Source organism: Camelina sativa, chromosome 4 (assembly GCF_030686135.1).
Source record: "Camelina sativa cultivar CO46 ecotype springtype chromosome 4, ASM3068613v1".
Taxonomy (NCBI): Eukaryota; Viridiplantae; Streptophyta; class Magnoliopsida; order Brassicales; family Brassicaceae; genus Camelina; species Camelina sativa.
In genome coordinates, this window is record NC_141883.1 from 331,963 (window position 1) to 344,238 (window position 12,276).

Consider the following 12,276-nt stretch of genomic DNA (forward strand, 5'->3'; position numbering starts at 1 on the left):
CAATTACGAAACTCCTCGAAGAAGAATCAGATCAAACAGAGTTCAGATAAAGGAGTTACGCAATTTACAAAACAGGTGATCTCTAGCTTACGCGAATTTAGATATACGCTCATTCAAAGGAGGATTCTGACCAGACCAGATTGAATTAAGCTACAAACCAAATTGTTCTAGAATCTTGGTCCATCAAAAAAGCCCAACAAAGTGGATTCAGCCCAAAATCAAGAAGAAAAGAGAGATTTTCGCCCATCCTCAAAACAACATTTATTTATGTGTTTTTCTCTCTCTTACATGCACTTTAGAGTTTGAATTTCAATTCCCAAGTTGTGCTGCATGTTATGGACGAAATTGTTGTATCTTCTCTACGTAATGACGCTTAATTCATGAATAAAAAATAAGTTTTGTTGTTGAGTAAAAACCAGAGAAGTTTCTCTTTTTCAAGATGTGATATCTTGTAATTTTTGGAACTCCATGTTCATGGTGTGTCATATCTATGTTCATGGTTGATTTAGACTTATCATAGATCCTTTCACAGATCTTTGTGGCGTCTGTCGATCCATCTCTCTATCCATTCCTTGTTGGTGTGTCATATCCAGCAAGTTGTCGATCCCCTTTGGTGTGTAATATCCAAAGAATCGATCCACCGGTAAATCAGGAGTCTTCCGCTGCTCTTGTGCGACCATTCGCTCCACATCCTTTGATCCTTTAGACTTCACAGTCTCTTGGATGCAAAGTTTATCCCTTTCACCACCTTAGAATGTCGACTCCTTGGGAAGATCGTATCAGACTACCATCCTGAATTGACGGTGTAAGCTCATCCCGCAGACAAGGATTGTCAAGCATTTGATCCCCTTGTCATAGCTATCCTTTTTTTCACCGCATACTGTACCTCTTTATCAGCAATTCCCTGTGATGAGTCTGCAGCCTCAAAGTCGAAAACAAGACCTTTGCCTTTATCAACATTTGTTGTGAAAGTAGGTGGAGCTTCTAGTATGAGCAAAGTGCTTTGACCACGTGCATCCCCCTCCAAATCCCAGACAGACTTCCGCACTCTCTCTATACGTATCAGCTTCTCTGCCTGATCCGCAACTGATAAGTACTGTTGCATCTCATCCAACACCTCTTTAGCTATCTTTGGTTTGCCAGAGGTTGCATCAATGCCCACATCAGCATCCGTCAACACACCATACAAGGGGTCATCCTTGCTGATTCTCGGAACAAGACAACTTGGAATAGGGACTGATGGTACACCCGATGTTTTAGGACCTCCCTTGACTAGCCCTTGGCTATTGGATGGATTAAGGGGACATCGAGTCTTATCATGTGTAAGACGTTGACACTGATAGCACCTCCTTCGAATACGTTCATACTCAATTCCAATGCTTACTGTTTCTCCTGATGGTATCTGTAATGTCTTCGTATTCCTCAAAGGTCGATTGACATCAAACAGAACCTTGACTCTCACATACCCACGACTTTGTGGCTTCAAAGGGTCGAAAGCCACATGTGTAACATGTCCAATATGACCTGCAATCTCCCTGATCGTATCTGTTGTGTTGTATTTCACAGGGATGTTGCGAAGCCTGATCCAGATTGGGAGAACCTTCAAATAGTCACTTGGAGGGTTCTCAACCCATCAATCCAGAGTCATACTCTAGTCGTTAAAAGTCCACGCTCCAGCCTCTAAAACCCGTGATAATTCCGCTTCGGAATCAAAAATAAACTGGAATCGATCATTCAACAAAGCGATTCCCCGTGCTCTGTTATAGACACGCCACGCCCTTGGCATCTCATGGATCATGCTTGACATCTTTTGATTCTCCGGGCAAAGAAGCCGACCAATGAGACTACACGTGTTCCATTCACACGAGTTAAACTTAGCATGATCTTGCAGCACAATCGGTCTATCTTCCTCAAGAGACATCTCTTTAAGAGCTTTGTCCAATGCATACTCCATTCTTCGTTGTTAACAAGTTGACTATGACAATACCAAATCCCAAATAGGGTGAAAACTCAGCAGATCTGGGTATTGACGGTAGACTCCAGGATGAACTAGGTTAAACTCCAACAAAATCTCTTCACAAACAGAAAAAATCCTTTTAAATCCGGCGAAATAACCAAATATTCCCGGTTTCTGTAGCTTTCTCACTAAAGACATTCTAGTTGAGAAAGAGAGTCCTAAGCCCATCTCTTGGGATATAATATTCCTAATATTTGAATTTTGATTTATGATTTAATTTCTAAATTTTAAAGTTTAAAATTTTCAAAAAATATATAGTTATACCGTAATTTTAATTAAATTGAAAGAGAAAATAAAGAAAGAAGAAAAAAAAAAACAGCTGTAGTAGTCTTACATTAGTACATACGAACCGTCGACTAGCACACCAGCCCCAGCACCAACACCAGCACCTATTATTATTATATAGAAGAAAAATCAGATTCCCCAAATTCAATTTTGCTACTTTTTTTTTTTAATAAAAAAATTATTATATAAACTCTTTAGTATTAATATTTAGTTATAATAAAGTTTTGGTCGAATTTTGTGGAACACACTGGCTGAATAGAATTACATGGAACCACCGCCTTCTTCTCTCTCCTCCACTGCGGTGGCGTCCACCTCCATCCCCGCCGCAACCGCAGCTGTTCCACCTGCTCATGTGACTTCATCTTACCACGAGTCTCTTGACTCCTCCCCTCGTTCACGCACCACCGATGGCTGGGATGACCTCCCTGCTCCTTCCGGCGGTGGCGGCGGAAGCACCGTCTCTTCTAAAATCCGTCTCATGTGCAGTTACGGCGGTCATATCCTCCCTCGTCCTCACGATAAATCCCTCTGCTACATGGGCGGCGACACTCGCATCGTAGTCGGCGACCGTAACACCTCTCTGTCTTCTCTCCTCACTCGCCTCTCCAACACGCTCCTGGACGGCCGCTCCTTCACCCTCAAGTACCAGCTACCAAGCGAAGACCTTGACTCTCTCATCTCCGTCACTACCGACGAGGATCTCGACAACATGATCGAGGAGTACGACCGTACGATCGCCGCCTCCAATTCCACCAAACCCTCGCGCCTCCGTTTGTTTCTCTTCACCTCCAAGCCTGAGGCTACTCAATCTATGGGTCAGATCCTCGAGAGCTCTGCCAAGAGCGACGATTGGTTCCTCAACGCTCTCAACAGCGCTGGTCTCCTCAACCGAGGGTTCTCTGATTCTGACACGAACGTCAATCGTTTACTTGGGTTGGACCATGTTGGAGAAGGAGATCTACGCGATGATGGCTCCGTCAAAAGCGCCAAGCAGCAGCAGATCCAGCAACAACCGCAACAGCAAGGAGGCCAAGATGTTCACTGCTTGCCTGATTCTCCCATGTTGGACACCTCCTCTTCTTCTTTTGGCTCTACTTCTTCCTCTCCCTCTCTAGCCAATTTGCCTCCGATTCGTGTTCATGTTGAGGAACCCAGCGGCGTCCTAGATCAGAGAAATCTGGGAATCGAGGAGCAGTTCGCACGCTTCAACGTTGGGAGTAAGCAACAGCAGGACGACGGATTCGCTGCCATGTCTTCACCTCCGCCGATGCCTGTCACAATCGCGCTTCCTGCTGCGACCGTTTCAAATGAGTCCCACACGCGGGTCATCTCTGACGATGAGAGATCCGATCACGGCGTGCCTGCTGCTGGATACAGGAAACCTCCCACTCCGCGTTCCCAGCCGCAGAATCTGCCGCCTCAGCAGCTCAAATCCAATAGCGAGCTGCCATCACCCAATTCCGTTTCCAGGTACCTCCTCTTCTTCTTGCATGTGCCTCAGTTTTGTTTGATGGTGGTGTATATAGTTAGTTAGTTTCTGATTGTGTTTGCTATATTATTCTTACCCCTCAGTGATAGCAGTATGAGCAACCCTATGTTTCACCGAAGACCTACTGTCTATCAAGAACCAATTGCTCATATGTCTTCTGCTGCTTCCACCGTTGTTACTGGTATGATCAACCCCTCCGATCCAAGCACGCTTTTATCCCCCAATCAGAATCAGAATCAGAATCAGGACCCAGGCTACATCCTTCATCCCCAATTCGAGCAGCAATCTCAGCCACAACAGCAGCAACAGTTCCTACACACTACTGCTGCACCTCAATACATTCATCACCATCCCTCTAGCGGCCTTCCTGTCCAGACTTACATCCAGGTTTACTCTTCACAACAGCCACCGTTGCAGCAGCAGCAGCAGTCTTTCCACCAGCACCCAGGTCGTCTGGATCAGCAGCCTTATCCTGTTTATTACGTTACTGCTCCAGTCCCACCTAGGCCCTACAGTATGCCATCTGCAACTGTTAGCGAGACTCCAGGTTCTCTGTCTTCTAACCATCTCCAAGCACCTCCCAACTCTACCATGATGCCTCCACCTCCTAGCAACCACATGAGAAGTGTTACTGGTGGTAAACCTGAGATGGGACAGGCTGCTGGGATCTACACAACAGCCCCAGGTGTGGGCGGTGCTCAGATGATTCACCAGATTCCAACAAGCCAGCAGCAGTTCATGGGGTATTCGCAAATCCATCACCCACCTCAGTCTGGTTCAGCTGGGAATCCTAACTATGGATATGAATACGCTGACAATGCTCATACACAAATATACTACACCCAACCTCTGGGACACGCACAGTACCAGACAATGACCGGACCTCCACCCGCCATGGTGATGCCTGATGGTTCTGCTGCTTCTAAGCTTCCAGCTGAGAACATGACTCAACAGATCCGGACTTCACAGCCATTGTGACACACACACAACTATGAAGGTGAACCACAAAATTTTGGAGGAAGAAAACCCGGGTTGGTTTTTAAACGTATACATATCTAAATTATTATTATTTTTTTTTTTTTTTACAAGTTGCTGCATCAAAAAAGAGTCTGGCTTCGTGTTGGTTTGGTATTATGGATTATGTTAAAACTTAAAACTGTTGTCTGAGTAATTAGAAAATAAGGAAGTAGTGCTGCTTCGTGGGGGGGGGGGGGGGGGGGGGGGGGGGGGTTCTACATTATAGTTGCAATTGATACTGGTGGTGCTCTTACCATTTTCCTGGATCATATATCATATTATTATCATTCATTTTATATTGTAAATGTATCTCTCCTTGATCATCGCTCTTTTTTTGTTTTCCTACTTGTTGGAGACTTAAGAAGGCTCTAATATTGTTTAGAAATACCCAGAGATTTAAGACACATGAGATTCTGAGATGTATAACATGTAATATTTGGAAGAATGTATGTCTTCTTCTTCGTCGTTTCTTCTTTCCTATCCATGGGAGCATAAGTACAGACATGAATCCATGTTGTGTGGTCTTGCAAAAGTACACACAACCCTACAACTTCTCAGACAAGGTGTGGGTGAAAAAGGTAGTGACAAAGTTGACCTGTCTTCTAATTTAGCAACATAACTATCTCTTTTGAAAGAGAGAGCATTTTGTGTAATTCACGTAACACCAGACCCAAACCTTTCCCTCTCTCTACCCATACTTTCGATTCAGGATATTTTACTCTTGCACTACACTGTTCTTTCACAAACAACACAGAGCATTGATTGAAGTACCGGCTGATAAGTTTTCTGGCAGAGTTCACTGAGTGGAGGGAGATATGTATTTTTGTGATTTTGTGCATCAGAAGCATTGAAGTACCGGCTGGCTCGGTTGGGTTACAAAATCTGAACTAAATCTCTCTGTGGTCAGCTCCCCATCCCTTGCATCAAACCAACTGTATCTTAAATGGGTTCTTCTTGTCGTCTGTCTATTTCATGTCTGCAATTCTGTCTTTTTCTTTCTTAAACTCTTCTAACACTCTTTCAGCATCAGCTTCATGCTATAAATCTTTATCAATGTGCTCTCTTTTTCTCATCCTACTTTCCCTTCTCTGCATCTTTAGACATAACGAAGCATCAGGCAATGGACCCAAACACACCTGCAGACTTCTTCCAAGGATCTTCCAAGTTTCACACATATTACTCACATACCAAGAAGGGTGGTGGGGTAATCGATCTAGGTCTCAGCCTTAGGACCATACAACATGAAACTTACCTCCCATCGGGACAAAGTGAGATTCTTTGCTGAAACGTTATGCTTTCATCTCACTGTTAGTTACTTTTCTTCATCCTTACTTTACTTGGTATCTTCAATATCTACATGTGAATCAAAGTGATAGGTGTTGACGGGTATGGAGATCTCATAGACTGGTCGCAGACCAGATATAGCAGCAATACACAGCTGAAGAGTGAGGAAACTAGAAACCGAAGACTTTCTGAAGAATATTACAATGATGAAAAAGAGAGCAGAAGAAAATTGAATTATGTAAAGGTAAATCTAGATGGCCTAGTGGTGGGCCGCAAGGTTTGCCTTCTTAGTCAAGGAGCTTACTCAACTCTTGCTCTTCAGCTTGACGATATGTTTGGTAAGCCGTGTTCTTATCCCCAAAGCTTCCAGCTACTAGTATGTTTCAAAAACTTTCGCCACATCAATTTGAATTTGCAGGGATGCAGACCACCGTGTCAGGACTGAGGCTGTTCCAGACTGAGTCTGAGTTCTCTTTGGTCTACAGAGACATGGAAGGTATCTGGAGGAATGTTGGGGACGTTCCATGGAAGTAAGCTCTTCCACTTTCTCTATACAATTTTTTTAGTAAATCACTTTTGTAATTTGCCTGAAACTCAATAGAGAGTTTGTCGAAAGCGTGGATCGGATGAGAATTGCAAGAAGAAACCATGTTCTTCCTCCCTTTTAAGCTTTTTAAGTCGAAGCTTCTCTCTTCCAGGGCGTTCACTGTTTTATCTAAGATTCAAATTAGCTCAGTTGTGGTTCTAATATTTAACATCTGATGTACCGGAAACTTTAAGCTATAAAAACGATTATGAAGTGAGGCACAACTTAATTAATAACCACTAACAAAGACGGGACAAAAAAACAAAAACAAAAACGGTAACCACATCAGCATCGTCAGGTGCAAATGCTCCAAGTGATTGCAGCTTCATCTTTTAAAACAAGCTTTATGTGCATATCTCTAGATGTCTCAATCGCCAGCCACAGGTAATCTGTCGAGAGTATCAGAAACGTGCCTCATGGTAGGCCTTTTCTCTGGACTGCTATTTACGCAACTGATCGCAATCTTGAGAACAGCGACAATCTCGTCTTCCTTATTTGCCTCAGGATCCAAACAAGGATCAAGAACATCACATAATGGTTTCTTCTCCTCAATGCATACTTGTATCAATCGAACTATATCCATTTCCGATGTCCCCACCTCCATTGCCGGAGACTTACCCGCTATCAGTTCCAGTAATATGATCCCAAAAGAGTAAACATCCCACTTCTGTGATGGTTTTACCATCTTGAGAGTCTCGGGTGCCTGGTAGTAGGATCCAGACGAAGAGTGAGCAGTGAACTCCGAAGATACACTCTTGTGATGGTGTTGTTGCCTCTCTTGCGGCTGTTGATCCGTTTGGATGATTCTGTTAGACTGTATGGTCGGAGAAGAACCTCCAGCAATGTTAGCCAACCGTGCAAGTCCAAAATCAGAGATCTTAGGTTCCATGTCTTGTCCGATGAGAATGTTGCTGGGCTTGAGGTCTCCATGGACGTATTTTTTTGGACTGAACTCATGGAGATAAACAAGCCCTGTCGCAATCCCTTTCACTATCCTCAGCCGTTCAGACCACGTCAAGGGAGCATTAGTCACCATGCCTGGCTTTCCTGCACAGGCACATATATATTAGAAATAGTGACTTAACATGATGTAGTCGAAGGGTGCATCTCGAAATAAGAAAAAGAGCGACTCACCGTGGAGGGCGGTTGCGAGGTTACCGTTGGGAACATAGTCGTAGATGAGAAGCTTCTCATCCACAGACCAATAATAAGCTCGAAGACCAGCAATGTTAGGATGTCTCAGTTTCCCAATGGCTTCAACTTCTGTCTGAAACTCCTTGAATCTCTGAGACCCTCCTTCACCTAATCTCCGGACGGCCAGTGTGAGACCGTTCTCTAGAACCACTTTGTACACAATCCCGATTCCGCTCTTCCCTAGAACAAAGGCTGACGCTTTTAGTAGCTCCTCCAGGTTAAACACTACCTGAGCGTCAAGGGCCACAATGTCGCAATGCTCTACGTTTTCAGATAGCGTTTCAGATTCGTCTTTCCGGAAACACAGACATTCTGCAGCCCTTTTCTTGGATTCTTTATCGAATCCGAACTGGTTCTCGCGGTTGCAAGGACAGAACTTTGAGTAGCAGTAAGTGAAAAGCAAACCCACGAGGCAGATACCTATAACGTCGCAGAGAACAATGGCAATGACGGCGCTTTTGCTCAAACCACTTGACTTTTGTTTGGCTTCAGAGTTGCTATCCGAATCTTCGGGCGGGTTGTTGCTTGGGATAAAAGGGTAAGAGGCATTGAGGCCGGGTTCATATCCTGGGCAAAGGTCTTTCAATGGCGGGCCGCATAGCCCAGTGTTGCCGATAAACGCCGTTGGTCCTCTGTTCATAAGAGCACCAGTTTGAGGAATGGGACCGGAGAGATTGTTGAAAGTGAGATCAATGTAAACCTTTTCAGGAAGATCTCCCAGCGCAGGTGGGATTGAACCGGTGAAGTGATTATGAGAGAAATCAGCAGTTCCTTGTAGATTAGAGAGGTTTCCGATGTCACCGGGGATCGAACCGTTGATTTGGTTGAAGGCGAGGTCGAGTTTCTCCAGAGAGACGAACGCTGAGCCAAACCCATCAGGCAAAGGACCAGACAGATTGTTGCGGCTGACATCGAGTGTTCTCAACCTGCTGCATTGCAGAATCGAAGGCGGTAGCGACCCGTTGAAGAGGTTCTGCGACAAATCTAATGTCTGAAGAAGCTTAAGCCTACCGATCTCGTCCGACAAGGACCCATCAAAGGAATTGCCGTAAAGGACTAAACTTTGGAGTCCTTGAAGCTCGAAAAGCTGAACAGGCAACGACCCATAAAACCTATTGCTCCGGAGATTCAAGTGACGGAGACTGGAGAGAAACCCTAGAGACGAAGGGAGAGAACCGTAAAGGCTCTTCCTTGGAATGCTTAGAGACACCACCCTGAGTTCTTTGCAAGTAACACCGTTCCACGAACATGCGTCCTCGTCCGATGAGTTCCAATTGCTGAGGGAACCGGTAGGATCATCGTGGACGCTCTGCTTGAACGTTAGGAGCGCGAAGCCCTCGTCGTTTAAGCCACTAACAGTCACATGGGGGATGTAGTTGTAGTTGCAGAGAAGAGCAACGATGATTATCAGCAAAGCCAACATTTCAGATGCAAAATTAGAACAAAAAGACGAGAGGTAAGAACCACTTTGTACAAGAGAGTGATATAGAGTCCTGATAGTGATGGAGTAAAGAGTAAAGTATAAAGAAGAAACAAAAGATACCTTCGTTGAAGAAAAAGGAGGAAGAAAGGATACAAAAGGAAGAGAGAGAGGGAGAGAGAGCTCTGTTTTTTTTTCTATTTTCTTGCATTGGGAGAAGAGAAGCAGCAAAAAAAAAGAAATGACCAAGTTTGTGAGAAAAGAGGTGAAAGTTGGACAAAAGAGAAGCCCATGGCGGACTAATCCATACGCTAATTTGTCCACTAATGCATTTCTTTACTGATTAACATCTCTCTGTCGTTTCTTAGCTCCTTTTGACCAAAATTATAATCGTTATAAAATTAAATCTTAGTGTAAAAACTAAAAATGTTAGTTCAGAACTTTTTTTATTCAAATAGTAGAAACATCCTTTTAAAAAAATTAAAATACCTTTCGTCAGGATTATTGTTTTATTCTGAAAAGTATTATATTGGTCCTTTGATTGATGTGTCAAGTGTCAATTCTGGTAAACATTTACAGTGTTTGTCTTTTTCTAATCCAATCAACCTTCTCAATATTGAAACCAATACAACTTTAATTACCATTAAAGTATCATTTTATGAATCATAGATAATGTGGCTCACAAAATGCAAAAAAAAAAAATCTTTTTGTTTCTCTCCCAACGAAAAGTTTGTCCTAGCCGTCAACGAAAAATCTTTTTGTTGTTGTTGTTTAGTTCATCGCTTCTTTTAACTCATGGATTTCGGTGGAGAATGGCTTCACTTTGGCTGAGACGGCAGATCTTTACGGCGGAGCTTGCGAGTTTCGTCGACGGCCAGCTTCTCCTGAGAGAGTTGTTTCTTAGGTCTTTTAGATCTATTATTTGGAAGATTTTTCAGAATTTTGAGTTTCATGGTGATTCCCAAAATTGCTCACGAATTTGTGGTTGTGGTCTCCTTTGTTTCTTGAGCTCGGTAAGCTGACCTTCTGGTCTCTTCTTCGCCGTTGTTTAGAGCTAAGTGGAACCGTTTTAGTTTGTTTCAATTTCTTGGGTTAGTTGTTTAAGTAGTTGTTTGGCCTTGGAATGGGGAATCTTTTGGTTTTGCTTCGAGTTTTGATTTGGGTTTGAGGAGGCGGTTGGAAGTGTCAAAATGCAGAGAAGATGTTAGCAATTCCAGATCAGGTAGATCCACGGTATGACTCGAAGAATAAGGTATCTTCTTTGCTAGGTCTTTCCCATAGTTCATGTGATGTTCGATTTGAAGCCGTCAGTGTTGTGTGGTTTTGATTGCGTTACCCGCCCAGCCTTTACCTTCCTATCACCCTTGTTTATCTCACCCTACCTTTGATTCCCAGAAGGCTCCTTCCCTATCTAAGTTTAGGCTCCGTTTTGTTTGAAGAAATTCTAGTCTCCTTTGTCTGCAGATGGTTCTTCTCATTGTTGTGGCTTGTTGTGGTTGATAGCTTTCTCGAACTTTCCTCTTGTTTGGTTTCTTTGAGAGGTTAGACTTCGCTCCTTGTCTTGCTTTGCAGATCTGTTTAGATTTGATTGTGTTAGGCTTCTATCTAGACGTTATGGGACGTTGTAGTCGTCGTCGTCGTATCCGGAAATGTTCGAGTCTTGTTTGTCGGGTTATGAAGTTCTTGGTTCTTGTGTTGAGGTATTGGCTCTCTTCTTGATAGGAGGTGGTGGTTGTTATTGTGGGATTGGTTGTGGGCATCCTTAGTAAAAATCAACTACAAGAGCTTCAGAAGAAGAATCTTTGCTTTTTGAGACTAGTTTATTTCTTAAAGGTTTTGTCTAGATTGCCTTTGTTGTTAGTTCTTGGGTTGGTCTTCTTTCCAAAGTTAAATTTGTTTGTTTTGTTGTTTGCTTCTTTGTATGTTTCACTTATGCTTCCGGGGATTTCTACTCGTCCGTCGGCTTTGTTTTCCCTTGTTTTGGCTTTAGACTCCGGGGAAATTTTATCTTCCGCCGGCTCAAGTTATATTTCACAATGTATTCCACCTAGTTTATTAATATTATCAGATGACAAAAAAAATTAATAAAAAAAATAAAGATAATGTGGCTGTAGCAGGAAACTCCCCAAAAATACCAGCTGTTACATACAGTAAAACCTCTAAAAATTAATAATGTTGGGACCAAGACATTTTATTAATTTATAGTGATATTAATTTATCTATAAATTAATAATTATTAATTTATAGTGTAAATTAATAATTATTAATTTATAGATATATTTTTAATAGTTTAACTTTTAAAAATTATGAATTTAGACAATTTTAACAATAATTTCAGAAATTCAAAATTTTATGGTATTGGAATTGAATTTGTAATATTTAGAAAACATTATTAACAATAAATTACAAATACAATAGATAAATTCACTTATACACATGACATACATAAAATTAAATTTATGAAAAATAATATAGATTGTTGTATTTTAATAGTCAATCAAACTATCAAAATGTAAATGATGGATATCTAAAAATTGAAAACTTAAAAAAATATAGCTATATTTATGACATGTTACAAAATATTTTATATCATTATAATTTGAAAATACAACATAACAGTTGTTTTGTAGATATGAGCTTTAGGAGAAACATACATTATATTTTTTTTCGTTACATACATTATATATATATATATATATAAATTTACATGATTATTAATTTATAATATTATTGGAACCATATTTTATATGGGGATTTCAGAAAAATTATTATCTTATTATTTTATCGAATTTTGTTATTTTTTACGTTGGTCCGACTTGGGACTGACAAAATTTATTAATTTATAGTATTTATTAATTTATATAGTATTAATTTATAGAGGTTTTAGTGTATTACTAGACCATACTGCTAAAATTTACAGTACTCAAACAGTACATTACATATGCGTTGATTGGTTAACAGCAGTCAGTAATTGAAGAAAAAAA

The 12,276-nt window shown here is 41.6% G+C and overlaps 4 protein-coding genes across 6 annotated transcripts; 2 read left to right on the top strand and 2 right to left on the bottom strand.

Annotated features, from left to right (window-relative positions):
• Positions 1-832: 832 nt before the first annotated feature.
• Positions 833-1,954, bottom strand: LOC147945141 (uncharacterized). The gene is made up of 2 exons (XM_087511336.1): positions 1,671-1,954; positions 833-1,580 (listed from the first exon to the last, which is right to left on the bottom strand). Exons 1-2 carry the CDS (start codon positions 1,952-1,954, stop codon positions 833-835), a joined length of 1,032 nt encoding a protein of 343 aa, XP_087367462.1.
• A 439-nt stretch (positions 1,955-2,393) lies between these two features.
• Positions 2,394-5,277, top strand: LOC104779418 (uncharacterized). Its single transcript, XM_010503770.3, has 2 exons — positions 2,394-3,772; positions 3,875-5,277. The coding sequence occupies exons 1-2, from the start codon at positions 2,568-2,570 to the stop codon at positions 4,767-4,769; spliced, it is 2,100 nt and encodes a 699-aa protein (XP_010502072.1). The 5' UTR covers positions 2,394-2,567; the 3' UTR covers positions 4,770-5,277.
• A 249-nt stretch (positions 5,278-5,526) lies between these two features.
• On the top strand, positions 5,527-6,911 carry LOC104779419 (auxin-responsive protein IAA32-like). 2 transcript variants are annotated; one of them, XM_010503780.2, is made up of 5 exons: positions 5,527-5,710; positions 5,909-6,076; positions 6,179-6,430; positions 6,511-6,622; positions 6,694-6,911. In XM_010503780.2, the coding sequence occupies exons 2-5, from the start codon at positions 5,929-5,931 to the stop codon at positions 6,758-6,760; spliced, it is 579 nt and encodes a 192-aa protein (XP_010502082.2). In that variant the 5' UTR covers positions 5,527-5,710; positions 5,909-5,928; the 3' UTR covers positions 6,761-6,911. The 2 variants fall into 2 exon arrangements, with proteins under 2 accessions (XP_010502082.2, XP_019099961.2); XM_019244416.2 differs by having other exon boundaries at positions 6,185-6,430.
• LOC104779420 (receptor protein kinase-like protein ZAR1) lies at positions 6,857-9,565 on the bottom strand. 2 transcript variants are annotated; one of them, XM_087509651.1, is made up of 3 exons: positions 9,416-9,565; positions 7,813-9,224; positions 6,857-7,725 (listed from the first exon to the last, which is right to left on the bottom strand). In XM_087509651.1, exons 2-3 carry the CDS (start codon positions 8,510-8,512, stop codon positions 7,046-7,048), a joined length of 1,380 nt encoding a protein of 459 aa, XP_087365777.1. In that variant the 5' UTR covers positions 8,513-9,224; positions 9,416-9,565; the 3' UTR covers positions 6,857-7,045. The 2 variants fall into 2 exon arrangements, with proteins under 2 accessions (XP_087365777.1, XP_010502083.2); XM_010503781.3 differs by lacking the exon at positions 9,416-9,565 and having other exon boundaries at positions 7,813-9,405.
• Between the last annotated feature and the right edge of the window lie 2,711 nt (positions 9,566-12,276).

Coding starts and splice junctions, on each gene's coding strand:
- LOC147945141 (XM_087511336.1), bottom strand. CDS start 1,954: ATGGAGTATGCATTGGACAAAGCTCTTAAAGAGATGTCTCTTGAGGAA. Junction 1,581..1,670: donor CGGGTTTTAGAGGCTGGAGC/GTGGACTTTTAA, acceptor AATCTGGATCAG/GCTTCGCAACATCCCTGTGA.
- LOC104779418 (XM_010503770.3), top strand. CDS start 2,568: ATGGAACCACCGCCTTCTTCTCTCTCCTCCACTGCGGTGGCGTCCACC. Junction 3,773..3,874: donor TCACCCAATTCCGTTTCCAG/GTACCTCCTCTT, acceptor CTTACCCCTCAG/TGATAGCAGTATGAGCAACC.
- LOC104779419 (XM_010503780.2), top strand. CDS start 5,929: ATGGACCCAAACACACCTGCAGACTTCTTCCAAGGATCTTCCAAGTTT. Junction 6,077..6,178: donor TTACCTCCCATCGGGACAAA/GTGAGATTCTTT, acceptor TGTGAATCAAAG/TGATAGGTGTTGACGGGTAT. Junction 6,623..6,693: donor GTTGGGGACGTTCCATGGAA/GTAAGCTCTTCC, acceptor GAAACTCAATAG/AGAGTTTGTCGAAAGCGTGG.
- LOC104779420 (XM_010503781.3), bottom strand. CDS start 9,295: ATGTTGGCTTTGCTGATAATCATCGTTGCTCTTCTCTGCAACTACAAC. Junction 7,726..7,812: donor CCTCGCAACCGCCCTCCACG/GTGAGTCGCTCT, acceptor GTGCCTGTGCAG/GAAAGCCAGGCATGGTGACT.